Here is a 27093-nt window from a genome sequence, read left to right as displayed (position 1 = left end):
TAGATGAGTGGTGTGGGAATTACCCCCCTGGGCAGCCTCGGTCTCCTCATCTGTAAAGTGAGGAGGTGCTCTCTGGCCTCGCCAGGTTATTGAGAGAGTGAAGCCCCAGGGCTCAAGGCCTAGTGTGTAGGTCTAGTGGCCAGCAGGCAGTAGGCCTTCAGAGTGGAGTTCTATCTCCCCTTCCTCACTTGTCAGATAATTCTTAGAGGCCTCCAGTACCCTTTTCAGTGCCACCTCTCCCTTGCAGTTCACCTCTCTGCTGGCCCACCCCCTCACCCCCTTCTATCCTTTCCCTTATTCTTCTTCTTACACAAACCCTGCCTTCTTAAATGGGCCCCACACTTTTTATTGCACTATTACTTTTGATTTGGAAATCTTGATCTCTTTACCTGTTTATCAGTGTCAGTTGAACCTTTGGTCACTCCTCAAAGCTCAACTCCATTCTGCTTTCTGGAGCTTGTCTCTGTTTCCAGAATGTGTGTTAGCATATTTCATCATGGTCATAGCATGTTGAATGTTGACGTATGGTAATTTCAGTACTGGTGCTTTGCTCCTTTAGGGTCTTTAAGAGCAGGAGCCACATTTTGACTTCATCACTGTAGCATAAAGTAGAATAGCCTGCCTGTAGTAACTGATCAATTAAATATTTGAATTTTTTTCTTTTTTCTTTTTTCTTTTCTTTTTTTTTTTTGCTGAGGAAGATTCACCCTGAGCTAACATCTGTTGCCAGTCTTCCTCCATTTTGTATGTGGGTTGCTGCCACAGCATGGCCACAGACAAGCGGTGTAGGTCCGTGCTCAGGAACTGAACCTGGTCCACCAAAGCGGAGTATGCTGGACTTAACCACTAGGCCTTGGGACCGGCCCCTAAATATTTGAATTTAATTGACATACAGCATCTCCTTTTATCTGCTAAAATGTACAGTGTACTTTAAAAGACCATCTTTAAATTGCCTATTTGAATATACAGATCAAGAGTGTATTGAGGTAAATATTTGAGACTGAGAACCATTTCTTCATTGTTGCTTCATTCCTTTATTCAATTGGCTTTGAGTTCCGTTGCATTACAGCGTGTTATGTAGCAGAAAACCCATTATGTAGAAGGAAAGAATTCTTTAGTTTCTTAAGAAATGGTTGTGAGTGCAACCACAACCAGTGAATGCACTGGATGAGCAGATTTCAGAGCTTTACAAATTGTTGATTGAGTACCATAAGCTTTCTGCATATCTGTGTATATCTTTCAGTCCAGTTAGGGACATCTATATTTCGTTCCCTAGGAAAGCATAGAACCATTTACCATTTATTCAAGATTAATTGCATTTATGGTACTCAGTGATACAAGCTGACTGAGGTCACAAAGAGATACATGACCAAATGAAATTATATTCTGGATTAATGTTTTTGTTATTTTTATTTCACACTCTGCATTTTAGTGTGAAAATAATAAAACCTTAAAATTATTATAGTCTTTCTCCTGCCAACTTCTCCTTACAAAGTAAAGATGCCAGACTCTGCCCAAATTTAAACAGTCTCATGCTTTTGCCAGTGAGCTATTGTTTAAAATGAGTTTCTTAGGGGAAAAAAGTCACAAAGAAAGCTGTACTTCTTGAGAATGTTTTCTTTTTCTTAATAGAAGGATGGCTCACTGCCACGTTTTGTTGTTGTTGAATATTATAGAGGTTTCACTGCAGCTCTGCTGGTGATTACAAGAGTGCCACATTTTGGCTAACAAATGTAGTAAATGTGATGAAAATCCCCTATGTTGTACATTTCTCTGAATAACATGTTTATGTAACATGCTAAATACTTCTGTTGAAAGAATTGCTTTCCTGAAAGGAGGTTGCAAATTCCTTTCTAGATTTTTAGTGTTACTGAAGTGTACTGTTGAGTATTCCAAATTATATGGGTGTTTTAAAAGCATCCTTAAAGATTTCTGTTTGCATACACTATGCTTTTTGAAGTTGGGCTCTGAAAAGATTGAGAATTGTAACTCCAGATAATACTGTTGATTTTCTTATTGTACCTACTAGCTACTGATCGGAGTTATTTAAAGAATTTTATCCAGGTTCTATATTTTTTAGAGTAGATGGCACTGATGTAATTATGTAGATAAACCACATGCACAGACTAACACATTTGTATTTCTGTTTATAAGATGATATTGAGGTGGTGTTTTGACTGTGAACCTGAGGCCCTGCTAGCCTCACCCCTTCTGGCCTGTGGACTTTATGTTGAGTCCTGGCTTCCGCTTTTGGCTTCTGGCCTGGCTCCTATCCTCTCGACCCTGCCACGTCAAGATGTCTCATGTAGCCTCTGCTGCTCCATGCTGGTCCGATGACTCTACCATGGACTACGGCCTGCTCAGCTTGAGACTCTCGATTTCTGATTGACAGCTGGGCATCTCCTCCCCGACATGTCCCTGGAAACTCAGTTCTGAGTATCCCATTGGCTTTTTTCCCTAGTCCGTCATTTGCCCCATAAAATCATGGCACTGCTCCATCACTTAAGTCATCCATCTGGACGTCATCCTGGGTGTTCCTCCCTCACTGCCCACATCCAGCTGATCACTGATTCCTGCAGATTGTGTCAACCCTTTTCTGTTCTCTCTCTCTTCATAGCCTTCACCTTCGTTGAGTTCTTGGCCATCAGTGCTGTGGGCAGTTGCTATAGCCTCTCAACCAGTGTCTTTGCCAATTTTCTGTCTCCTGCTTCTAGATCATTCTCACTTTGAGGTCCGTGGACCCTTGAGTGTTCACAGATGGACTTCAGGAGGCTGTGGACCCTTTAAAACTAAATATTAAGTTTTTCATGTGTGTGTGTGTATGTACATTTTTCGGTCATTATATTCTCACAGGATCTGTGAATCCCAAGTGGCTAAGAATCAATTTTTGTTTAATTATTCCTGCACATGGAGTTTTCACAGTAATCTTGCTAAAATAAAATGTAAATCTGATATGTTACTTTCCTGCCTACAGGAATTCCTGTTTAAAATAAAATCCAAACTTGTTAGCCTGATGACATGGCCCTTCTGAACTGACTCCTGTCTTCCTTTCCAACCTTGTCTCCTGCCAGCCCTCCCTTCTATGTCTCTGCAACAGTTTACTGAAATAGTTGCAGTTTGAGAATACACCACGCATTGTTTCCCTCCATTCTGTCATACTCTTCCATCTGTCTGAAATTACCCATTCCTCCTTCCCCTTCTCTGTTCGCATCAGAAGTCACTTTCTCTGTGAGATCTTCCTTGCCCACTGGCCCCCATCTACATTTAGTCAAGTTCTACTTCAATTATTTCTCTCCCTATATTAAAATTATGGGTTAATATTGAATGTATCCACTACTGAACTTGTGATCGTCATTAATACATTAGAACTGGCTGCCTCTGAAATCTTGTTACATAACCATATTTATTCTTTACTTTTTTTTTTTTTTTTTGGTGAGGAAGATTGGCCCTGAGCTACCATCTGTTGCCAATCTTCCTGTTTGAGGAAGATGGTCCCTGAGCTAACATCTGTGCCCATCTTCCTCTATTTTTTATGTGGCATGCCACCACAGCATGGCTTGATGAGTGGTGTGTAGGTCCACGCCTGGGATCCAAACCCACAAATCCGGGCCACTGAAGCAGAGCATGTGAACTTAACCACTGGCTGGCCCCTATTCTATACTTTTTTTTTTTTTTGATTTTATTTATTTATTTTTTTCCCCCCCAAAGCCCCAGTAGATAGTTGTAAGTCATAGCTACACATCTATTCTTTACTTTTTTTTTTTTTTTTTTTTTTTTTTTTTGTGGGGAGGACCAGCCCTGAGCTAACATCCAATGCCAATCCTCCTCTTTTTTGTTGAGGAAGACTGGCCCTGGGCTAACATCCGTGCCCATCTTCCTCCACTTTATATGGGACGCCGCCACAGCATGGCTTAACAAGCGGTGCGTCGGTGCACACCCGGGATCCGAACCGGCGAACCCCGGGCCGCTGCAGCGGAACGTGTGCACTTAACCGCTTGCGCCACCGGGCCGGCCCTATTCTGTCTTCTTTTTTCGCTCTGCTGTGCTGCACATTTCGAAGTGCTCCTGCAGTTTGTCTGCTTATCTTTCCTACCATTTCAGAAACTCCTTGTATCAGCAGTGTTCTTAGCTGTGAGAATGAAAACTGGGTGTGGCCAATCCAAGCAGAAAAGGCAGTATTGACAGGCTATTGGGGAGCTCACAGGATTGCCAGGAAGACTGAAGAACAGGGCCAGCAAGAAGGACAGGCACGGGGGAGACCACACTGCGAGGATGATGCCAAACCGGGTCACAAGGACAGAGGCATCCCCGCCACGGTCACTTAGTGTGCGATGCCACAGCTTGTCCTCCAGCATGCCTTCTGCTGGTGTCCTGGTAACACGCACATGTGACACACGCCTGAAATTGCGTATTGCTGCGTGTACTGCTGGGAACATTGCCTCCTGTCCTTGTTTCTTTGTGTTACCAGATGAGTCAAAGGTGCACAGGGCGTGTGCGTCTGATTGGCTGATCCTGGGTCACATGCCCACACCCTAGTTGCCAATGAGTTTGGGAAGGCAAGTGTCTGGCATTTTCAGCCTCTCTATTAGGAGGCAGAGTCTGCCTCTACAGTTCTGACACCAATTACAGTATATGGTTTTTTTCCCACCCCACCAAGCAATTCTTGGACATCATGGGGGTTCTACAATTTAACTCAGTTCTGTCACTATCTCCCTGGAGATAGCATCAGGTGCCCCAGATTTAGAGGGCTCAGTCCTACAAGACAGCTTTACCTCCCCCCTTCGGATGCCAATCACAAGTCCAGGTTGTCACCTGTGCTTCTGACCTGTAAATCCCGAGGTTCCAACGGCCCCCTCCTTGGGTTCAATTAATCTGCTAGAGTGGCTCACAGAACTCAGAGAAACATTTTACATGCTGGATTATCGGTTTATTATGAAAGGATGTAACTCAGGAAGAGCCAGATGGAAGAGACGCCTAGGGCCAGGTATGGGGAAGGGGTGAGGGGCTTCCGTGCTCTCGGAGCTTGCCACTCTTCCCGAATCTCCTCGTTCACCAGCGTGGAAGCTCTCTGAACACTGTCCCTTTGGACTTTTATGGAGGCTTCATTATATAGGCTTGACTGATTAAATCACTGGCTTTCGGCGGTTGATTCAACCTCCAGCCCCTATCCCCTCCCCAGAATTGGGTGGGACTGAAAGTTGCAATCCTCTGATCACAAGGTTGGTTCTCCTGGCAACCAGCCCCCATCCTTAGTTGAGTTCTGAACGTCACCTCGTTAACATAACAAGACACCTTTATGGCTCTCATCACTTAGGAAATTCCAAGGATTTTAGGACCTCAGTGCCAGAAACAGGGACAAAGACCAAATATATATTTCTTATTATAAATCACTGCATCACAGTTTCCTATCAGAGTCATAAGGTGAGGAATCATCCAAATACCAGAAGAGCATTCATAGCCCCGGCAGCCAAAGGGGCCGACAGGTATTCACCATACTGCTGCTTTACCACTTGGACTGGCCGTGCTTTAGGAAGTTTTTATCGGTGAGATAAGTGTTATTATCATGTGATTGTTTGCATAGTGGTTGAAGATGCATGGAGGTTTTCACATGGGCGTCTCATTCATCGAGATGGAAGGAGTGTTGCAATACCATTTTACAAGAGTGGAGATATGGAAACTGATGATTAAAGAGGTCACATAGTCTGACAGAGGACGTGTGGCTGGTAAGTGCAGAACTGGAGCTTGACCCTGCTTCTGCCTCCAGAGTCCACACAGCCTGTCCCCAGTGCACCAGCCTGCAAGACACTGAGCCCTGGTGGGGGGCCGTGAGGGGCTCAGAGGGATGTTCACAATATATACACTCGCCTGAGACCCGCTCTAGCATATCTGGTTCGGCGAGGGCTAATTTGGCATTTTGTATTCTTGTTCTGTCTACTTGTGTTGTTTAACGTTGTAACATCTCTCTGGTTGACTGAAGCCATATGTCATTCAAATGAAACCTGTACTCTGGCATTGGCCTGACAATCACTCAGCTGTGGCGTACAGCAATAAAAATTATGAAAACTGTATCTGTTCATTAGACCAGTGGAATTTACAAGCGCTTTTGTGACTGTGCCCCACCACTCTGCACAACGGCAAATGAGAGGACAGTAGTTAAGCCTTTGCACTTTTTCCCCCTCTGTGAATTGTATATGTGTTTCACACTCACTGATTTCTGTAGAAGCCACGTGGATGAGCACTTTAAAAGATTATAACAATGGGAAATGTGTTTTGGGACTGAACTACTTCAAAACTAGTATAAGCGGTGTTCTAGTTGCTTTTTTTTGATATCAAACACATCTGCAAATTCTTAAGAATTTTGAGAGTGTTAGGTAGTTTTTCTGTTATAGGGACAGAGGGTTTATATCTTACTGTTTTTATAAAATATTACATTGACTCTTGCTGTGAGTTAAGATATAAACATGACACATGCATGTATAGACGTGCAGAGGTGTGTGTGTGTTAAGCTTCGTGTTCCTGTGTTTCAGACTAGTGGTCTCTCCATCTCGGAAAACTGAGTCCACTCTTTCATGATGGTAGGAAGAAAACAAAGCAAATATAGTAACGACAAAAATTTCAAACCCCTCTCTGCAGCAGCAGATGGCAAACTGTCACCAGAGGAGCAGAACCCTTCCAACATTGCAGGGTTTTAGAAGTCTGTTCCGCTGGGGGCTGTGGGCTCCTGCGACCCCAGATTGCCCTCCACCCCATGGTGTATTTGAGCTGTGCGGTGGGGGCTAGGTGGTGAGAGGGTGCAGGTTAATGTCACCGAGAGGAGAGGACAGTGAGAACAAGGCTGGAGTTAGAAGGGAGAAAGCGAGGGCGGAAAGAGATTATATTTTCTAGGGGAGGGAGACATCCTAATGTGAAGAATGACCCTGTCTGTCATTAGTAGGGGGAGTCAGAGGGCAAGGGGGATGTGATAGGAGAGAGAAGGGAGGAGGTGGACACTGGAATACTGGTGATGGAAGGAGAGGGAGAGAGAACTCCGGAGAGTGTCTGTGATGGTCTTAGAGACACAAGCTTGCTCTGGAGCATTTGTGGGGTGGTCGATAAATCGGTGTAGGGCTTAAAGTGTCAAACATAATGCTATATTTAGATTAGGACATTTTTGTAATTATTTAAAAAATGTATTGTGTAAGATTTGCATAAGAAAAAAACATTGGCTTTTGGTGCATGGTAGTTATTAAGCTTTTATTATTTTAGAAAATACTGGTGAATTTTGCATAACAAACAAATATTAAGTTGACAGCAGTTCGTGTAGTCATTTTCTCTTATTTCTAATGTAACGAAAAAGGAGGCTAAAAGAGAAGGTTTAGAAGTGTGTCCTGGTCTTGTGGCTTGATGGAGGTTAGAATGGATTTGAAGCGCAGTAGCCTGTGTCTGTGCAGCCGCAGCGTCACAGTGTGTGGCCCTGGGCCTGCAGGCCTTTCCACAGCTCTGCCGGGTGACTTGTGACTCGGCCCGGGTCAGCCTCCACCCGCCGACCCTGGCTGTGAGGTCTGGAACAGCTTCTCTGTGGGCCACTCTTCTAACCTCAGCAGGTGGATGCTGTTCTGGAGTCCTAGGGCAACCCGCAGGTTGCTTATCTGGACCCAAATTGAGGTCTGGAACGTGGTGTTTGAAATTTTGAATGTACGTACCAGATTTGAAGTTCACGAAATGCCAGAAGAAATTGGATAATTTTTAGTAGTTTTATTTTTCAAATAAATAAATATATATGCATACATACATATACATACACATACGTATATATAATGTCACCTGTAACATATTCAGGTTCTTTTTCTTAATGTCTGCACATATGGTGTATTGTCTTCAGTTCTGTGTCACCTATTTTTCAGGCAATCTGAGGACTGTGTGGGTTGCTGTACCACGATACTTGACTAATTCCGTCCCCCATTATTGGGATTTTAGTCTAAGTGGTACACATTGGGTATGCTCAGTGTGTCTTCATGTTGATTAAAGGGGAGAATTTATAACAATAATTCCAGACAATAGGTACTCCTTAAAAATTACTGCATGGTTTTGGAATTCAGTATTTGATTTCAGAGGGCAGAAAGTTTACCTCTCTACTAATGGCTTATTTGGGTTAATGTGAAAAAGATGTGCTCTTGGCTAGTAATGTGAGGAGGCATCCAGAAGGTGTGTGTGGTAAGGGGAAAAGCCTTAATGGGCTTAAAATTTTTCCACGGACAATCCACAGTTGATATTTGAGAATTAACTATAACTCATTAATTCGAGTGGTAACTCATATGTTTGTGTTTTAAAACAATAAAATATACTGATTTATTATAGAGTCAGCCATTCATACAGCCGTTATTTGTTTTAAGCCTCTGCCATATGCATAGCGTGGCCTTGGGAATTAATCAAAATTCTTTGCTATCATTACCTCATACTGTACTGAACTATTTATTCCTCATTCTCTTAATATGTTCCTGTCTTCCCCAACTGGGTTTCTGTGACTCAGCAGAGATTCCTGTTTTTCTCTTCTCTGCCAGCTGAGAGTGGAGTCCTCCCTCCAGGCCGAGGTCCAGTACTTGTGGTCTGAACAGCACTTCCTAATGTTCCAGGACTCATGTTCCTAACTCTTCAAGTGGAATTTACCTGCTGCCTTTTCTGTTACTGCTCAAAATCTGTTTATTCTGAGTTGTAAAACATATTCTCTCTCTGTTCTGCTTGTAAGCTGCTTACGTGCAAGGATTTTGTCTTATTCACATTTGTATCTTCTAAGGGCCTAGGATGATTCTGTTGACATTTTATTGCTCAATAAAATGTTGAATCCATACACGTGATTTAATGGATAATATAGATAAGTTTGGAATCCATTTGGGTCCATAGAGCATAGATACGGATACTGTTAGGGGGCTTGCCACACCGTTCTCTGCCAACACTGTGGTCTGTGAACCAGGAGACCAGAAATAAAGCACCAATTGTCACCAATTGTCCATCTGCTCTTAGACATTTTAAAGTTCTTCTCTGTGAAAGGAGACTAATTCTGCCCCTCTTCATAGGATTGTCATGGAGTTAAATGAAATCATCTGTGTGAAAATTTAAAAAGTTTAAAAGCACCACGTAAACATGGAAGTACTGGTATTGTCATGAATGTTATTTTTGGGGGGTAGCTGGTATCAATGAAAAATTTGTATAATGAGGCGTGTGGTAGTTAGTATAGTAAGTCGTTTTGGAGAAAAGAGAGCTGATTTGCCTTATACTGTAATTTGTGGTGTGGGGGGTTTCATATTGAAGCCTTGAGGTGGAGAACAAAGTAAGGTTATGAGAGGGGGACCAGGGGAGCCTGAGGGAGGAGAGTTCAGTGGTGGAAACTCAGGGTGGAAACTCAGTGAACACACCTGCCTTCGGTCTCTTCTGTCCCGGTGCTGGTTGGTCAGGGAACATGGTGAGACACCTTCTTACAGCATCCTACCCCGTCCTCTCTACCTACAACAGTCTTTCTCCTAAGCACTCAATTTCTCAATTATATGTTAACTCTGTTTATTCTTAGTAGCACTATTGCAAATTTCAGGTAGTAGTAGTTATAATTTTTTTCCAAGTATTTCTCCCAAAGAGATTATTTGCCTGAATATTCATATAAACTTGGCAAAGAACTCACTGCTGGGGAGCCTCAGAATTACCCCAGGGCCGTGGTGGTCAGGATTCCCACAGCTCGGGTCCTCCATGCCCCCCACCCCTATGATGTTTTACTTTCCTTTGGGATCCACGTGGACCATCAAAAGAAGTCATAGCCCTTCCTCTTCACTCTTTTTTATTTTAAAATTGAATCCCATCTCGTTTTCCTTGCTTCGCCTCCTCTGGAACTCAATTCATTCCATATTTTTGGTTTCATTCCTCTTCTCCAGCTGTAAGTTTGATGTACACCGTAGCATGACCTCGTTCTCCTGATTCCCAGCTCAGGACCATCCCCTGGCTGACTCCAGCTTCCTCTCTCTTCTTCGCCTTTCAGGCGTTTACTCCGTCCTCCTTCCAGGAGTTGCTGTCTCCTTCTCTCTCAGGAGGAGGTGCTGTCACTGGGTCCTTCCCCTGCCCTGTGGGAGTGTGCCTTCTCTCCGTTGGCTGGTCGTCTCCTGTTGAACTGCTCCAGCTGTGCGGCCTGCTCAGACCAGCAGTGGTTCTGTTTCTCTGGCAGTGGCATTGTGTATCAATGGCAGTTGTAGGTCAGGGGAGAGGAACCTCAGGAACCAGTATCCATGGACGCTAATTTATTCTGATACAGTACCTGAGATTCTCTGAAAAAAAAAAATCATCCTTGAATGCAGTGTTTTTGGTTTTTTTTTTTTGTAAGGAAGATCAGCACTGAGCTAACATCTGATGCCAGTCCTCCTCTTTTTGCTGAGGAAGATTGGCTCTGAGCTAACATCCATGCCCATCTTCCTCTACTTTATATGGGACAAAGCCACAGCATGGCTTGACAAGTGGTGCGTTGGTGTGCGCGCAGGAACTGAACCTGCGAACCCCGGGCCGCTGAAGCTGAGGGCACACACTTAACCGCTGCGCCACCGGGCCGGCCTAGAATGCAGTGTTTTTTAAACTGCTCATTGTGATCCATTAGTGGGAGCTTGAAAGCAATGTATTAGGCTGCAACCGGAAATTTTTAAAAAAGGGAATGAATTTGAATATAAACAGAAAATACTAATACATCACATGTAGGAGGGTGTCGTGTGTGGGTGTCATGTCAGGGTTGTGAGATAAAACATAATTCTTTTGAAATCAGAACGTTGGAAAGCTGTTGCTCTGGTTAACCTTCAGGATTTTTCAGCTCCTTTCATTTCCCACCTCCTTTTCCTTCTAATGGAAATTTAAGGATTTTTTTTTTTTTGTAGTTGAGATAAAGTAGAATTAAAATATGGTCTGTTTGCAGGACAACCAGATGGAAAATTGAAAGCAGTTACTTGATTCAGCAGTTGCCTGGCAGGTCTCCTCTGTGCCATGTCGGGGCCACATCAGCCCCACATCATGGCGTGGCCACCTGAGCAGCACTGCTTCCCAGAAAAGCCCCAGAGGAGCCTGCAGTGAAGGCAGCGCCCCAAGGCCCCTCTGTAGATGGGGAGTTCCATTCGGGAGCATTAGAACCTGTTAAGGATGGGGTGTGCAAACCCTGATGGTTAATTTGTCCTGGATGTGTAAGGGATTGTAGTCTGCTAAGGGGGTGGCGGGGATTTGTAGGTTTATTAGGCTCCCACCAGTATGGGGTGTGGAGTACACTGGAAAGAGGTTTCAGGAACCACCAAATGACCAGATACTAGTGTTGCTCATTCTTTTCTATGGCAGTAAGAAATAGCTGTAGGTTTTAAGTGATTGTGAGTGATTATTAAATGTAGCATCTCTGGTTAGAAAATATGACCATTCTTTTTTTTTTTCTTCTTCTCCCCGAAGCCCCAGTGCATGGTTGTATATCCTAGTTGTAAGTCCTTCTAGTTCTTCTATGTGAGCCACCACCACAGCATGGCTACTGACAGATGGGTGGTGTGGTTCCATGACTGGGGACTGAACTCGGGCCGCCAAAGCGGTGACAGCACTGAACCTTAAACACTAGGCCATCAGGGCTGGCTCAAATATGACCATTCTTCACCCGTTCCTCATACCTTGTCTTGAGCCCAGGAAAGCCTTCCTGACCTCATGGTTGCCTTGTTTAATTGCTGCTCTGATGGATTTCCACTGTCCCGTAAGCAACATCCTTGAAAGGGAACTAAATATGTCGAATGAATAGTTGGGAATCCCCCCCCCCCCCCCCCCCCCCGCCCAATAACATGTACCGTGCATCTTTTAAATTTAAAGGATTTATTAAAATGAAAATCATTCTGGGATACTGTTTAAAACCTGGCTTTTTCCTTTTAATGGTAATGTAAGAAATTGATTTTTTATAGTTAAAATAAAGTAGAATTAGAGTATGGTCTAGTTAGAAATACTTTGGCCCAATTATCCTTATTTGTCATTAGATTGGACGGCTATATCCTAGGACAATTATTTTATACCCCTTCATGTTCTAGCAGAAACAGTTAAATGGCTTTTGTATTTCCCGAGGTCTACTGGCTTACCTGGGAAGGTATTTAGAATGGACAGTCTGAGATTACATCTGTGTCGAAGTGTAGTTTTGAGGGGGATAATTATGATTTTATGATTATTTATTGATTTTCAAAATGATCATGTTAGAATGTCTAATGTTAATGATTTGTTAATATAAATAGAGGAGACAGTAGAAAGAAGTGAAACATTTAATTTGTTGAAAATTCTACATTGAGTAAATCTTCCTCTGCCCGCCCCCAGGTGTCTTTCAGTTAATGATTTTAAAATGTCAACATCTTATATTTTTTCCTGACCAATCTTCTGGGAATATTTGGTACATGTTGTTCCATCTGATGAAGTAAGAAAAAAATTGCACATCTTCTTTCTCAAGGGAAATTAAATTATTTTCTCTTTTTATATAAACATTTGCTTTGAAATATATTTATATTTCAAGGGCTTTGAAATATTTGATATTATATCCAAAGCATCATTTCCTCATACTGCCTCAACCTCAAAATGGAACTCCTCTTTAAACTGTTACCCAATATCACAAGTTTATCGTATGAGTTAAATTTATGTGCTAAATGACTCAAATAGACTCCCCGCTCCTTGCTTTTGTCCTGAATATATGGTGTCTGAATTGGTAGAAATTTTTATCCTAATACTTTCTAAATTAATCTAAACCACCTAGATTTTAACATTTCAGTTTTTAAAACTTAAAAAAGTTTGTGTGCATTTCTCATTTGTAGCCACTGCCCTATTACTCACCTGTCTCCCTGGTTTTCCACCCCTTCCCACTCCTGCTGCCTCTCTTTAGTTCTTTAGGCTCCCCAGTACTCTCGCCTGTTCCTACACTACTCTCTTCTAGAACAGAGCGAGGTCACCAAAGTGTCCTTTGCTCTTCCTGCCCCAGCCTGAGTGTCCCTTTACAGCCTCTCCTCCACGCTTCACTTAACGTATTACTCCCCCGTCCTTCCATTCAGTGACTGGGTGTCGTGGGAGAGTTGAATGAGCCTGGGCGTGTGTGTGTGCAGAGAGTTCTGTCTGTGACTCTAGCTGAGTGAAATGGTGCAGGTTTCCTAACCCTCAACCCCAGCTTCTTGATCTTAATAAGGAGAGGGTTGAATCGGTGACCTCTGAATCTCTACCCGTTCTCACATTGCGTGATAAGGTAATTCACAGTAAACTGTAGTTAGGCTTAGCCTTCTGAGGGTGGGTGAATGGATGTGTATTTTCAGTTTAAAACAATAGCTTATTGGGGCTGGCCCCGTGGCATAGTGGTTAAGTTCGGCGCGCTCTGCTTTGGCAGCCCAGGTTCACGGATTCGGATCCTGGGTGCGGACCTACACCACTCGTCAGCCATGCTGTGGCAGCGACCCATGTACAAAATAGAGGAAGATTGGCACAGATGGTAGCTCAGGGCAAATCATCCTCAGCAAAACAAAAACAAAAGAAAACAAAAGCCATAATAGCTTATCGATCCAAATATATGACTGTGTGTGTTAGATATATTTTTGAACATCTCCACCCCGCCCCCCCTACTCTCCCCAGCCCACTCGGACTATGATCCAGGGAATAAAATGCAAGGAGTCAGTTTTTCAACCACCGAGGTGTGTACATATTTCCTCCAGTCTCACCTTCTCATCTGGGGTTCAGGGTAGAAATCACTGCTCTGTGAGAGAGGGTGGGTTAGGAGTAGAAACATTTTCTAATGCAAAAGGACTTCTTTATTCTCACCCCTCATCATTTGTTATGACCGCAGTCAGGGCAAAAAATAAAATGACCGGCTAGTTCTGCTCCGTTGAAGCCTGTTCTGTCCCCGGGTAGCTCAGGACAAAGCCTGCAGCCGCCTCGCTACCCTCTGAGTCTGTGTCAATGCCTCCACTCAGGGAGGATGTCAGCAAAGGGCCCCGTACTAGTTGTTCCCCTGGGACTGCCTATTCTTAGATTCTGCAGTCTACTGAATTCTCAGAGTCTCAGAGGAAGACTTGAATAGCCAGGTTTGGGTCTTGGTCATGGTGTGTGCAGAAGTCTGACCCTTTTGCGTTACCATTGCTATTATTTTTCTCCCTTCATACATTTTTCACCATGTACATCATTTACATTTACGGGTGTATAGATTAATGAGTACATGTTTCTCCGTTAAAAAATATCTTATGGAAGACTTAGACTGTATATTTTTAGAGGATCATGTTTTAACACAATATAGTTTTTGAAATTTACGTTTTTGAGGGGATTGGTGGCTTTTTATGCACATTTCATCAACTCAGTTACCAAAATCATTTTGTTTTCTTTTTTTTTTTTTCCTTTTTGGCAGGAGAGAAAAAATGATAGAGAAAGGATATAGAAGCAACTAGTCCCCTCACCCTCAAAGGGTGAGCTTTGGACTGTTAACAATAAAATCACCTTTCATAAAAAAAAAAAAAAAGGAAAAACCTCAAAGCTGTACTGAAAAATCACACTCACACACACACATAAATAAGGAATTTATATGCATGGTATAAAATTCCCAAGGTAGAAAGAGCCTGTGGAGAATGGTCTCCGTCCTGTCCTCCCACCATCAAGTTCACTGCCGTCGAAGATAGCAGTTCCTTGTCTCTCCATTGGCGGTTTTAGAATTCTAGTCTTATTCTGGTAAATCCCTGTTTTCTCTGTTTCCCCCACTCCATAGTTATCTCAAATAGAACAGTCTTTTCAATCTAGCATTCGGTGCACATGTTCCAGTCATGCGGTTACAAAGTTGACATTGCAGCCTCAGCAAAGGTTCTCTCTTTAAAATTCTCTGAAATTCCCCTTTGGCACATCCATTTTGGCAGCTGGGTTTATATAGGAAAGTGGTAAAGCGTTTGGCTTCTCTTTTTGTGCTTTATAAAAATAGAATTCTCTGGCCAGAAGGGCAGCTAGGCAAGAAGCTCCTTATAGTTCCCATCGGTTGTCCTTGCTGAATATTTTCCCTTTTCCCTGTAGTGAATGGGATCTTTACCACGTGTGTGTGGGCCAAGTGGGTGGTTTTATAAAACATGAACATACTGTAGGCTGACACTTATTTTAAAGTCTTATTAGAAGACCCTGCTGTTCTAACGTGTGTGAGGTACTGTTGTACTGTTATGACTTTTGATTTTGTATTTTTTTAAAAAATTGAAACAACTCAAAGATTATATACACTGATTCAAAACGACCTGTTGCAGTTTGGGCAGTAGTATAACAAGAAAGATGGAAATTCCCAATTGCTTTCCGGTGAGATGTATTCATCACTAAATAAATGATGTCACATGCCTGTTTTCTTGGAAAAGTGCTTTCTGGGGTAGAGACAGCTGAATCCCTGGGAGGCAGCACAGGCCTTTGCTTTCTCTTTTTTTATTTTCAAGTCGCTTTTTCTAGGAAATTGTTGCTTCTGTTAGCAGAATTGACCTATTCATTACTCTAGGTTGCCTTCAGAGCCCTTCATTTCTCTCTTTATGTACTATGACCTCCACAGAAGCAGAGCCTTGTGCAAGTCACACGGATGTATTTCCATAGTTAAGATCCTCTAATTTAAAAATGCGTATGTTTGGGTTGGAAAACACTTATTTTTCATTTTGTTTAAATGTAGGTGCTGGTACCCTAGGTGTCAAAGCTTCCACATTAGAAATGAGCATGGCTCTCTTCATTGTTAAATTCTTTTCCTGCTTATATTATATGAATAACAATTTTGCTCTTGAGCATACCCTCTCCCCTACGCCCGATTTGTATACATTGGAAATAATGCTCTTTTGCTAGCTCAGATTTTTAGAATAAGATTTATTATCTTGTGCATCACACACACACTTTTTCTCTGAAGCTGCAAATTTTTTCCTGTTATGCTTCTGTTTTATCAAAAAGCACACTGTCGACTTTATAGATCTGTGATATCGAATGCCCTCGATGGATCCTTGGGAAGAAAGTGTTTTAAAGTGCATAATTAAGGCACTTGAGCATAAAACTACAATTATACACTTGTGTATTAATTTTGTGTACAGTAAGACTTTAGTTCAACACTGGTTGTAATTGAGAGGAAGCATTTTACTGCCAGTGAATGCCTGCGTTTTATGAATCCTTAAACAAAATCTCCGCTAATTGGCTGACCTGGAAGGAAAGGTGAAGACATCTGTAGTGAGGAGGTAGGGGAGAATACAAAATGTATACTAGAGGCTTTTTTTAGACAGTAACTACAAAAGTCATCTTACTTTTGTGTGCAGCCGTGCTTCCTGTGCCTCGGAATCACGCAGGCTGTTTAGCTGCTGTTCCACAAGAAAGGCTAACAGTGACAGCAGTTTAGATGAGCCAGTGAAAATGATCAAGGGACAGAGAGGGACAGATAGCAGTTGACAAGGAATCTTTGATCTGGTAGCGTAAAGGCTTTAGCTTGCATTGGTTGACCATCCATTTGTCAGTCAAATTCTACGTCCTAGCATTGGGGGGCACTCCTTGAAACGTGGAGTTAATTTTATGAAAACTAAATGATGCACCACTTTACAAAATGGATAATAATGTTCCAGAACTTCTTACCCTCAAGAGGTAGCATGGACTAGAAATATAAACTAATTTGAGAAGGGTATAAATAAATTTCATGGAGAAGAGAATGATAATGATTATGAAGAGGAAATAAAGGCTGTTCAGGACATATCCCTGACTTTTGGAAATTGAGGTCACGAGAGCCACAACCATTTAGTTCCCACAGCCGTATAGAATAATTCATTCGGTAGAACATTGGTCTGACCTAGTATTCTCATAAGCTGTGATTTGCTAAATATAGAGCAGTTGGACTTAGAGTAAGCAGTGAAATTTTGTAGGCAATTAATAATTGTAAAGAAATCCAAGAGAGATTATATGTATGTTATGTTCACCATGTTTATGTGTATAATCTTACCTTGTGTTTACCTGTTAAGGAAGTCTTAGAAAACAGATTCGTCATGAAAAAAGACATTACTGATGGCAAATGAGAACTTTTCAACTTAACCTCACAAATCAAAAAGTAAATTTATTTTCTGATATGAATTTAAAAAAATTTTAAAGTGAAAGGAGAGGGTTAACGTAGCCCAGATATGTTGGTTATTTTTCAGTCTATAAAACAACAGCAGTATTTGTGGCCCGGAAGTTATCTGTCAGGAACAAGGGCAGAGATGAAAATGGAAGTGGGCTCCATAGCAGTCTGAGCTGTGTAACTCGGCTGTATGGTTGGTCATCAGGCCTGTCCCGGAGTTTAAGACACTGCTAGACCCTTGGATGCTTTGCCAGCTCCTTCAACCCCGTGTTTTTCTCTGTCACTCAAGGGAAGCTGGAGAAAACTTAAAGGAACTTAGCTTTAGTGTACAATGCACACAATAAGCACTCAATATACATTTGTTGCAGAAAGAGTAATTTCAGGAAATTGTAGAGCTTATTTCCCATCAGACAAGCCCAAGGACCAGTTTTGTTTTTCTTTTTAAAATAAGACAGTGAAAAACAAAAGCACCCAAATTGTTTACAAGTCTCAGTTGGGAACTTAGCTTAAGGGACTGTAGATTGTGGAGCAGTTGTAGGATCTTGACCTTGTCAACTTCATTACCTCCCAGCACATTATTTTTGACTGGACATGTTGACATAATAAAATTTCCTCATGCAGTTGGTTCAACCACACATCGGCTTAGCATCTCAATTCCTTGCTGTGGGGAATTTTCAGTCTGTCTCTTACACATTAAAAATAGCGTTTGATCTTTCTGTGAAATCGGAAGCCAGCAGAATTGGCCACAGTAATGACTAAAACGTAGCTGCTGTGAACTTAGAATTTTTCCTATGCTTTTAGCCTTCCCATTTTGTTAGAATTTACCTGGAGGGACTCAAACCTATGATGAAAAACAAACAAATAAGAATTAAGGAGCTTTCTGCTGTTAGAGATAAATTGTTATATTTTTTGATAACTCTTAGCAATAAATAATCCAAAATAAATTGTATTTTGTTCTAGATTTGTGAAAAACACTGAGTTGGTTTAAGAAATGATAGATAACATTTTGGTGTATATTCTTCTAGGCTATTAATTGTTTGCTCACATACCACACATACAGAGATTTTCATGTTCAAAAAGAGCATTAGACTATATATATTGTTTTGTGACCTGCTGCCCCTTACACCCCACCTCAATAATCCATGGACAGCCCTTCTTCCTATTAAATACATATTATCTACAATGAGATTCATTAATTTTAATGGCTCTATGATATTTTATTGGAACCCACCTCCCTTTTTTTTAGCCAATCCCTATTGATGGTCATGTAGACATTTAGGCTGTTTCCATATTTTTGAGTGGGGGTGCTATCATGGGGGTGCAGTGAGCTCCTTGCTACGTATATCTTTGAATACTTGTTTCATATTTTTTTCTTAAGATAAATTCTCAAAAGTAGAATTCTGGGTTGGAGGGATATCGTTTCTCTACATATTGTGACTTCCCGTAGATATTTGACTTTACATACCCACCATGATTATTTCAGTATGCCCAATTGCTGTGTAATATTTTGGATCATGTAAAGGGAAAATAGGAAAACTCCCTAAGCACCTAGGAACAGTCATTATTTAATTAGCAAATAGGAAATTTACGTCTAGACATAAAAAAGGCAGGAATAGTTTAACATAAATATGTCGTAAAAAGATGTGAGGTCAAGAGTTTAGCTATTTCCTTCGTTATTAAGTGTATATACATATTCCACTGCTGTAAGTGGAATATGTATAGTTTACATACAATATAATGCTCAGATCTTAAGTGTACAATTTGATGAGTTTTATAAAATATGTACATCCATAAAACCACCACCCTAATTAAGGTACAGAATATTTTCATCACTTGCGAAAGTTCCCTCATGCCTCTTTCTAGCCAGTCCCCATACCCCACAACCACTGTTATGATTTCTATCGCTATAAATTAGTTTTGCCTATTTTTGAACTTCATATAAACATATCATCAGTGTGTTGAATGTGTATACATTTAATATAGTTCTTCAGGGAAGTGTAGATCCGAAACCAAACTGTACTTCTTAGAAAAGGATCTGAAGCTGATGTGACAATGGAGTAGAGTAAGAACAGTATGTCTTTCAGAAGAATGAAGTTGGACTTTTACCTTACTCTGTATACAAAAATTAACTCAAAATGGGTCACAGCCTAAACATAGGAGTTAAAGCTGTAAAAGTCTTAGAAGAAAACATAGGGAAAGCTTCAGGACATTAGATTTGGCAGTGATTTCTTGAACATGAAACCAAATGCACAGGCAACAAAAGAAAAGATAGATAAATCGGACAACATCAAAATGAAAAACTTTTGTGCATCAAAGGACACTATCAAGAGAATGAAAAGGCAACCCACAGAACAGGAAAAAATATTTGCAAATCTTATATCACATAAGGGATTAATATCCAGAATATATAAAGTTGTATATATACACATATATGTACAACTCAATAACAAAAAACAAACAACCCAATTAAAAAATGGACAAAGGACTTGAGTACATTTTCCCAAGTAAGATAAACAAATGGCAGATAAGTATGCAAAAGATGCCGCTAATCATTAGGAAAATGAAAATCAAACCCACAATGAGATGATACCACTTCACAGCCATTAGGATGGCTATTACAAAAACAAACAAAATAGCAAGTGTTGTCAAGGATGTGGAGAAATTGGAACCCTTATGCACTGTTGGTGAGAATAGAAAATGGTATAGCTGCTGTGAAAAACAATGTGGCAGTCCCTTAAAAAATTAAACATAGAACTACCATATGATCCAGCAATTCCACTTCTGGGTGTATATCCAAAAGAAGTGAAAGTAAAGACTTGAACAGATGTTTGTATGCCTGTTTTCATAGCAGCGTTATTCACAGTAACCAAAAGGTAGAAACAACCCAAGTGTCCATGATGGATGACTAGATAAACAAAGTAGAGTATATACTTACAATGGAATATTTGTCAACCTTAAAAAGGAATGAAATTCTGATGCCTGCTATAACATGGGTGAACCTTGAAGGCCTTATGATAAGTGAAATAAGCCGAACACAAAAGGAGAAATATTGTGTGATCATACTTATATGAGGTACCTAGAATAACCAAATTTATAGAGACAGCAGAATAATGGTTACCAGGGGCTGGGATGGGGAGAAGGAATGGAGAGTTAGTGTTTAATGAGTATAGAGTCTCAGTTTGGGATGGTGAGGTTCTGGTGATGGATAGTGGTAATTGTTGCACAACAGTGTGAATTTTGTTAATGTCACTAAACTATATGCTTAAAAATAGTTAAAATGGTACATTTTATGTTATGTGTATTTTACCACAGTAAAAAAAAGAACAATAGGTCTTTAGTCTGGAAAGTTGATATGGAGAAAAGTGCTCATTCCATTCCATATCATAAAATTAGTATGTTAGAATGCAGAAGTGGGGCGTTTTCCCTATTTTAAAAATGTCCGTAATAAGTTTAGGACAAGGTAAAGTATTACTTTTGATCTTAAATTGTTTTCCTCCAAAAGGAGGGACAAATTGATAATGTAAATGGATTCAGATAATCCAGAGGTGACAGATCCATAAGAGAAACTGAGGTATATTTTAGTACCATAACTTCCAAGCTCACATCAAGGAGGGTTATAATATCTGTTCCCAATGTTTTTATGAACTGTTGTGGAGATAGAACATTGGACTGGACCATTGTGTAGCTCAAGGCAGAAGCTCTTAGATTTATATGTCAGTGGTGTGTGATTTATATACTTATTCCAGAGAGTTCAGTCAACATATCCTCACTGAGCTCTTGCTCCGGGCCCAGTGTTCTGAGTACAGGGTGAACTGAACTGCCGAGGCCCCGTCTTCTATGGAATTTACATTCCAGCGGGTGTGGTGGTGTGCTGGTGGGCAGATACATTTATAAAATCCTAGATTTGAAGGTAGATGGGTTTCTTAATTTTTTAAGGATTTCATAAATCCTTTAGTGTACCAATATATTATGTTTTATTTTTATAGTATTTTTTTTCTCAAACGTTTTTTACTGTAGAACTTATTTCTGTGAGTTAACTTGCCAGATTAGCGTCCTTTGTAGGAGCCATAGGGAAAAATGCTGGTATAAAGCCCTTCCTGTCAGAGATTTACCAATCTACAGGGAACTTGGAAAACCATAATGAAATCTTTGGCCTAGCCTTGCCCCAGGTGAAAGGCCTGCAACAGGTTAGGGCTCCTGGGTGTAGTCATCAGGGGTGGGTCTCTGGAGCAAAGCAGCAGACCAAGGTCCCCTTCTCTCAAGGCCCTCTTCTGCCTGTGCGTATGCTGGTGCCTCCCATGCCTCTTCCTTTGGAGGGGGTGGGGGTTGTGGGGTAGGGTGGAGGTGACATCTTTATGTTAGAATTTTGAATTATGAAATAATTTAGGCATACAGAAACGTACAGAAACAAATATAGTAGACACTTGTGTAATTACACCAAGATTATAGGTGTTAACATTTTACTACATTTGGTTCATATCTCCCTTTTTCTTTTTCTCTGCAAAGTCCCAGTGCACGGTTGTATATCCTAGTTGTAAGTCCTTCTAGTTCTTCTGTGTGAGCCGCTGCCACAGCATGGCGACTGACAGACAAGTGGTGTGGTTCTGCAACCGAGAGCTGAACCCTGGCCGCCGAAGCGGTGAGAGTGCCAAACTTGAACCACTAGACCATCAAGGCTGTGTCTCTCCTTTTTTAAAGGGAAAAATGCAAGGCTGAAGCTCTACCCCGTCTTTTCCCGTCTCCCTTCCCCAGAGAGTGTTGTATATTTCCCTTTCAATGAATGTTTTTGTACTTTTACTATATTAAGTATTTTCATAAACAATATATACTACTATTTTTTGTATTAAAAATTTATAGAAATGGTATCACACTCCATTAACCTTTTGTTGCTTTCTTTTTAAATTCAGCATTTTATTTTTTAGATTTGAACGATTTTGATATCTTACTACTTCCTTTTTTTTTTTTTAACTACTGTATAGAATTCCACTGTTGACTATAGCAAAATCTGTTTTTTCCATTTGCCTACTGTGTTAGGGTTAGACTGTGTCCTCTTTCATGGGTATATATTTACAAGGAGAATTGCTAGATCGTAGAGTCAATGCACTTTTCAACTTAGTGGGGAAACTGCTTTCTAAAACTTCTTTAGAAAGAAAAAGGGGGAGAAGATAAACCTTGATCATTTCTTCAATTGTGAAGTATGAGCATAGAGTTTAGGGTAAGGTAAAATGAAAAATGGGGCCTGGAATTCTGCACATATAACACGATACAGAGATGTGAAAGTTAATTCTCATGTCCTTTATCAAAGTAGTTTCCTAAAATAAATACTTAAAAGTAAATGAATCATTTTTAGTTATACTTTCCCTCTCCAATAATGTTTGAAAGTGTTCATACGGCTTTGAAAATTGGAATAAATTTTTTGTTGTTGTGTGTGCTCACACTGCATTTTAAGATCCTCTTTTAGAAATGAGTGAAATAAATTCTTGTTTTTCTTATTTTTAAATAACAAACAGAAAAGCTCTTATCCCAGGCGTTTTCTGGAGATTTCCATTTAGTTGAGTGATTCTTTTTATTCAAACCGTGATAAAGGTCCAGGGCATTTGCTGGGCCATAATGACTTAGAAGGTTCACAGTTAGTAGCCAGGGCCCTGTGCTGCTGTTCAGTGTTTTCGGCTACTGGATGAAGCTAAACAGATTTCAATTTTATAATGTGTTTCTTCATTCGTTTAAAATTTTATATAATTTTTTATAAGTTGATTAGGAATCCATTGAACAACATTCATTCATTCAACAAATATTTGTTGACTGGTCGGCCTTCTTCCGGGAGTGTGGGAGCTTATATTCTAGCGATGAGGACATTCAGTAAACACATGAAGGCATAATCAAGGGGTTCACTAACTAACTAAATCGGATTATCTCCTCTGTGGAACTGGCGTGAGAACGATGGCGGTGGGGCTGGGCTTAGGCTGGTTAGGGAAGAGACAGCATCTGAGCTGGAAGTGCTTTGTGTCCTCACCTCTGAGTGGTGCCTGGTGCTCAGCACCTTGGTTAAATTTCACTGGCATCCAGCAGTCTGCTAATCTCATTTACCCTGAATACGCTTGAGAACTGAGAGGTAAACAAAGAGACTCTGAGTAGTCAAAATGGATTTCACAAAACTCAAGGCAATAAATAAAAGCTCATGAGCTTGCCTCATGGCCTAGTCCCCTGGGCCTTCACAATTTTACCCATGTAGTGGGTGTCTCGGTCCTCAGCAGAGTCCGCTGAGGATGGAGGTCAGAGGGCCGAGCAGTGGCTGAGTGCCTTGATGGCGTGTGAGAAGACGCAGAGCGAGACGAGGGTTACACTCTGGGTCTGTGCAGACGGCTTCAGCAGTGGGCTCTGGGGCGGTCAGTGTACTATGGCTCAGCCTGTCGATTTATGCTCCATCGTAATGATTGTTTGGGTTTGGTTTAAGATGTCAGGAAAACATATAGTAGATCTTTGAAAGCCCTGCATCTAAATTGATTAAGTCAAAAACAAGATTGAACCTCCATGAATTAGACTTTAGGACCAGACAACTGAGGTATTATATTTAGACATTGATTTTTAAAATAACATTTAGGAACTATTTTAGAGAAAGCACTACAACTTGTAGTTTAATAAGTAATAATAGCATCTGTGTAGAATTCCAGGTTGGATTAGTATATTGCTGCTTATAATGTTGTATGTTTTGATAGATCTTACAGATGGAGATGAAAGACAAATGTTGTTATGTGATTGACCATCTTCCCACAACTGAGGGACAGTCGGACTTGGATTTAGATTCCATACATTTCTAACCCAGAGCGTCTTGAGCTAAACTACAGTTGAGTAATCCCTGCTCTGTCGTCGCTCCCGTGTGACCAGAGGCAGCTGATGGGCACTAGGCCCCAGGTCTAACTCACAGCCCGGTTGTACTGTGTTGTAAGTGACCTCATCCCAGGCTCTCAGAGGGTGAGGTGCCGGTTAGGTTAGTACCCAGTGAATCAGACCATGCATCTGAAAGGATAGCAAATAGGTTTTTAATTGTGGAAGACAGTCATAAAATCTCCCAAGCAGATGTTTTTGATGGCTTCCCCTCTGAAGTTTGCCGTGTTCTGTAGTCATTGCTGTGGTTCCATTGAAGATTTGCTCACGCTCCCTCCCACCCGACCTGCCTCCCCTGCACCCCGACTTGTCGCCAAACTTTTCAGAGCTGGAATAATAGATAGCAACAGTTCTAATGAGTTCATGGCTGCTCTCGTGTTAGTAGACTCCTGCAGTATGTCCTGTTGTTGTCTTGCTGAGAAAATAGAGCCCCCCTCTGCAAACAACACTTCCATGTTGTGTGTACGGGTTTCTGTAAACCAGAAAGTCAACATATTAAAGTGCAATTCATAGGGGAGTTGCTGGCTGTGTTCACTGAGCTTCGCAGTCGTTTTAGCACTGGCAAAAGTGTTACCCTAACTGCTTCAAATCCAACTGCAAAGATGCTTGTGTGAAATCTAGTATTAGATATCAAATCCAACATATGGGTGTTGAACGGAAGGATATGTGTTGTGGTAGTATATGGTATTCTAGCATGTGGAGCTGTATTTTATGGAAATTCTTTGGCTTGGCTTATGGCGGAGACATACATTCATTATGAGATATCAAGCTGTAAAATACATAAAAGCTAAGAATTCAACTGTGCTGTTAAATGATTTCAATACAGACTTGTCTGCTCTATTAACTTAGGGTTTGTGTGATGAGAGGCATTTACGAGCCATTCTGGCCAAATGTTTTGTGATCATTGCTGACAAATCTTAAAAATAATCTAGATCAGGTCAAAAGGAATGTGAACTTTAGCTTTTTGCATCTTTTCCTTTTACTTCATTGTATGTGTTATGAATTACTGTGCTAACTGGTCTTAGAGACAAATTGTTTAAAATGTTCCTCCTTTTACCATTCCTTCTTTTTCCTCGTTCAATATTCTATAGTGAATTAGTTTTTTAAGTGGGTATCTGGAGCTGATCACTGAATTCTTAAGTGTGTGGGCTTAAGGGGCTCAAGTTCTTGGAGTTCTCAAATGGACCATATTGTGGTATTAACAGAGTGACTTCATCATTCTCGTCTCTGGAGTGCTTTTTGCCATCCTGATATCTTGCTTTTCTTTTCCTCTCCTGCTCTGTCTCCCAATTAGAAGAAGAAGTCAATAGATTTCTCGTTTGAAAAAAACATTAAAAAAAAATCATCAATGGTGTATTTATTACACGAGGAAGGACTTTCCTTTGAGCAATGATTTCAAGGACTTTCAGGCTCATGTAAATTAGAGATGGAGAAGACTCATTTGGGGCCATTTTTGTCTGTATTTCTGGAATTTGCAGTGCAGTACACTTTGGTTTACATCGTTACCTGTTTTATCAACTAGGAAAGTACTATCCTTGTATTAGAGATGAATATCTTTCCTTCAGGAACTCACTGATGGTTATGTTTTTGATACACCTAGGATTGCTTTCTAAAGGGATTTATTTGTTTGTAGAACAATGTAGTTTCTTTTTAGCAAAAATAGTAAATGGAATTGCTAATGTAACTGGTACGGTATCTGCTACAAATGTAATTGGGATGTTCTGACCTTAGGTGAAACAAACATGCACCCAAACCACAAACATCCTACAAAATACCAGGAAGTGGACTTGGACTGGTGGAGTTCATTTTCATTTCGAGTGTTGCATGTGAATGGATGAACTTAATGCTTCTTTGACTTTCTTAGCAGAGACGATTTTTTAATGTCAGTATGAGGAGCTTTTTTCGCCCCCGCTGGATTTTTATGATGTTATCAATATTTGATAGCTGATAAAATATTATTTTTTAAAGCAAAGTCAAATTGTCTTTTGACTTCATTGACAATATGTGAATAGAAGGCAGTATGCCGATTTATCTAATGGAGAGAATATTAAAAATATTGAATTGCTTAGCAAAGAACCCACTTCATGTTGCTGACTTGAAACCATCTTTGATTTCATTGAATTGCACATTTTGACTTTCTCGCTTGCTTTGCTTGATTCCTTGACAGATGCCACCTCAGTATGGACAGCAAGGTGTGAGTGGTTACTGCCAGCAGGGCCAGCAGCCTTATTACAACCAGCAGCCGCAGCCTCCGCACCTCCCTCCGCAGGCGCAGTACCTGCCATCCCAGTCCCAGCAGAGGTACCAGCCGCAGCAGGTGAGCACAGCTCCTGGTCCCCAGGCCTCTGTTCTGTCCCCGCGGTCTGGGTTCAAAGGCCAGACTGGGATCTGAGACGTCTTCCTGTCCCATTTAAAAAATTCTGTTCTCAGTGGGAAAAAATGTAGTTTTGAGAAAATGCAAAACCATAACCTTAATCTAGACTGTTGGTTTGTTTCTGGATGGATGTTTGGGATTGAAGGGTGGGAAGAATGACTAGTTTAATAGCTTTTTACATGACTGGTTAGTGACAGCAGAAAATGCCAGTCATTTCATGTTCTTTGTCATTTGTGTTCTGAATCTCTCAAGGAAGTGCTCTGCCACTTTGTTGAGGCTTACTCAGGAAAATGGTTTTATCGATGATTTAATTTTGCTAGTTGGCACATACGTGGTATTTTCATCTTGAGCTTTTCGGGGTTTGTTTTTGTTTTAATGGTAAGTGCTACTATATCTAAACATCGTTGCCTTTGGCAGTGTAATTTTTCTTAAACTGGCTTATAAACAGATAATCACTTCAATTACAATATATTAAAATACTAAAGGGAATCATGTACTTGAAGTATATTAAGCAGTTTCTAGTTTAAATTAGCCTCGTTAAATACTCGTTTAGGTTATTGGGCTATATATTTCAGCTTACATGATTTGCAGAAAAATAGTACCTATGCATTTGGTAAAATGATGGTTTCATCTTGTTTTAGAGACTATTGTTGAGTGATATTAAAAGACATCATGAGCTAGGGACTCGTACTCTGAATCCAAATAAAACTTCCATAGCGCTTCCAATTAGAAGCATCAAAATGTAACTTTCCATTTTATATTGTTGTCT

The 27093-nt window shown here is 40.8% G+C and overlaps 1 protein-coding gene across 10 annotated transcripts in view; it reads left to right on the top strand.

The window, feature by feature from the left end:
- Positions 1–27093, top strand: part of ARID1B (AT-rich interaction domain 1B) — a 412984-nt gene that overhangs the window by 98021 nt on the left and 287870 nt on the right. For all 10 annotated transcript variants that reach the window (XM_087425097.1, XM_087425096.1, XM_087425098.1 and 7 more), the window contains exon 3: positions 26118–26267. In XM_087425097.1, coding sequence (XP_087281223.1) covers positions 26118–26267 — 150 coding nt within the window. The remainder of the gene's footprint in view (positions 1–26117; positions 26268–27093) is intronic.

The sequence above is a fragment of the Ceratotherium simum genome, chromosome 38 (assembly GCF_057802395.1).
Source record: "Ceratotherium simum simum isolate JZ-2026a chromosome 38, ASM5780239v1, whole genome shotgun sequence".
Classification (NCBI taxonomy): Eukaryota; Metazoa; Chordata; class Mammalia; order Perissodactyla; family Rhinocerotidae; genus Ceratotherium; species Ceratotherium simum.
Note: the sequence above shows the minus strand (reverse complement) of the source record. Positions and strands in the feature narration are given on the sequence as shown.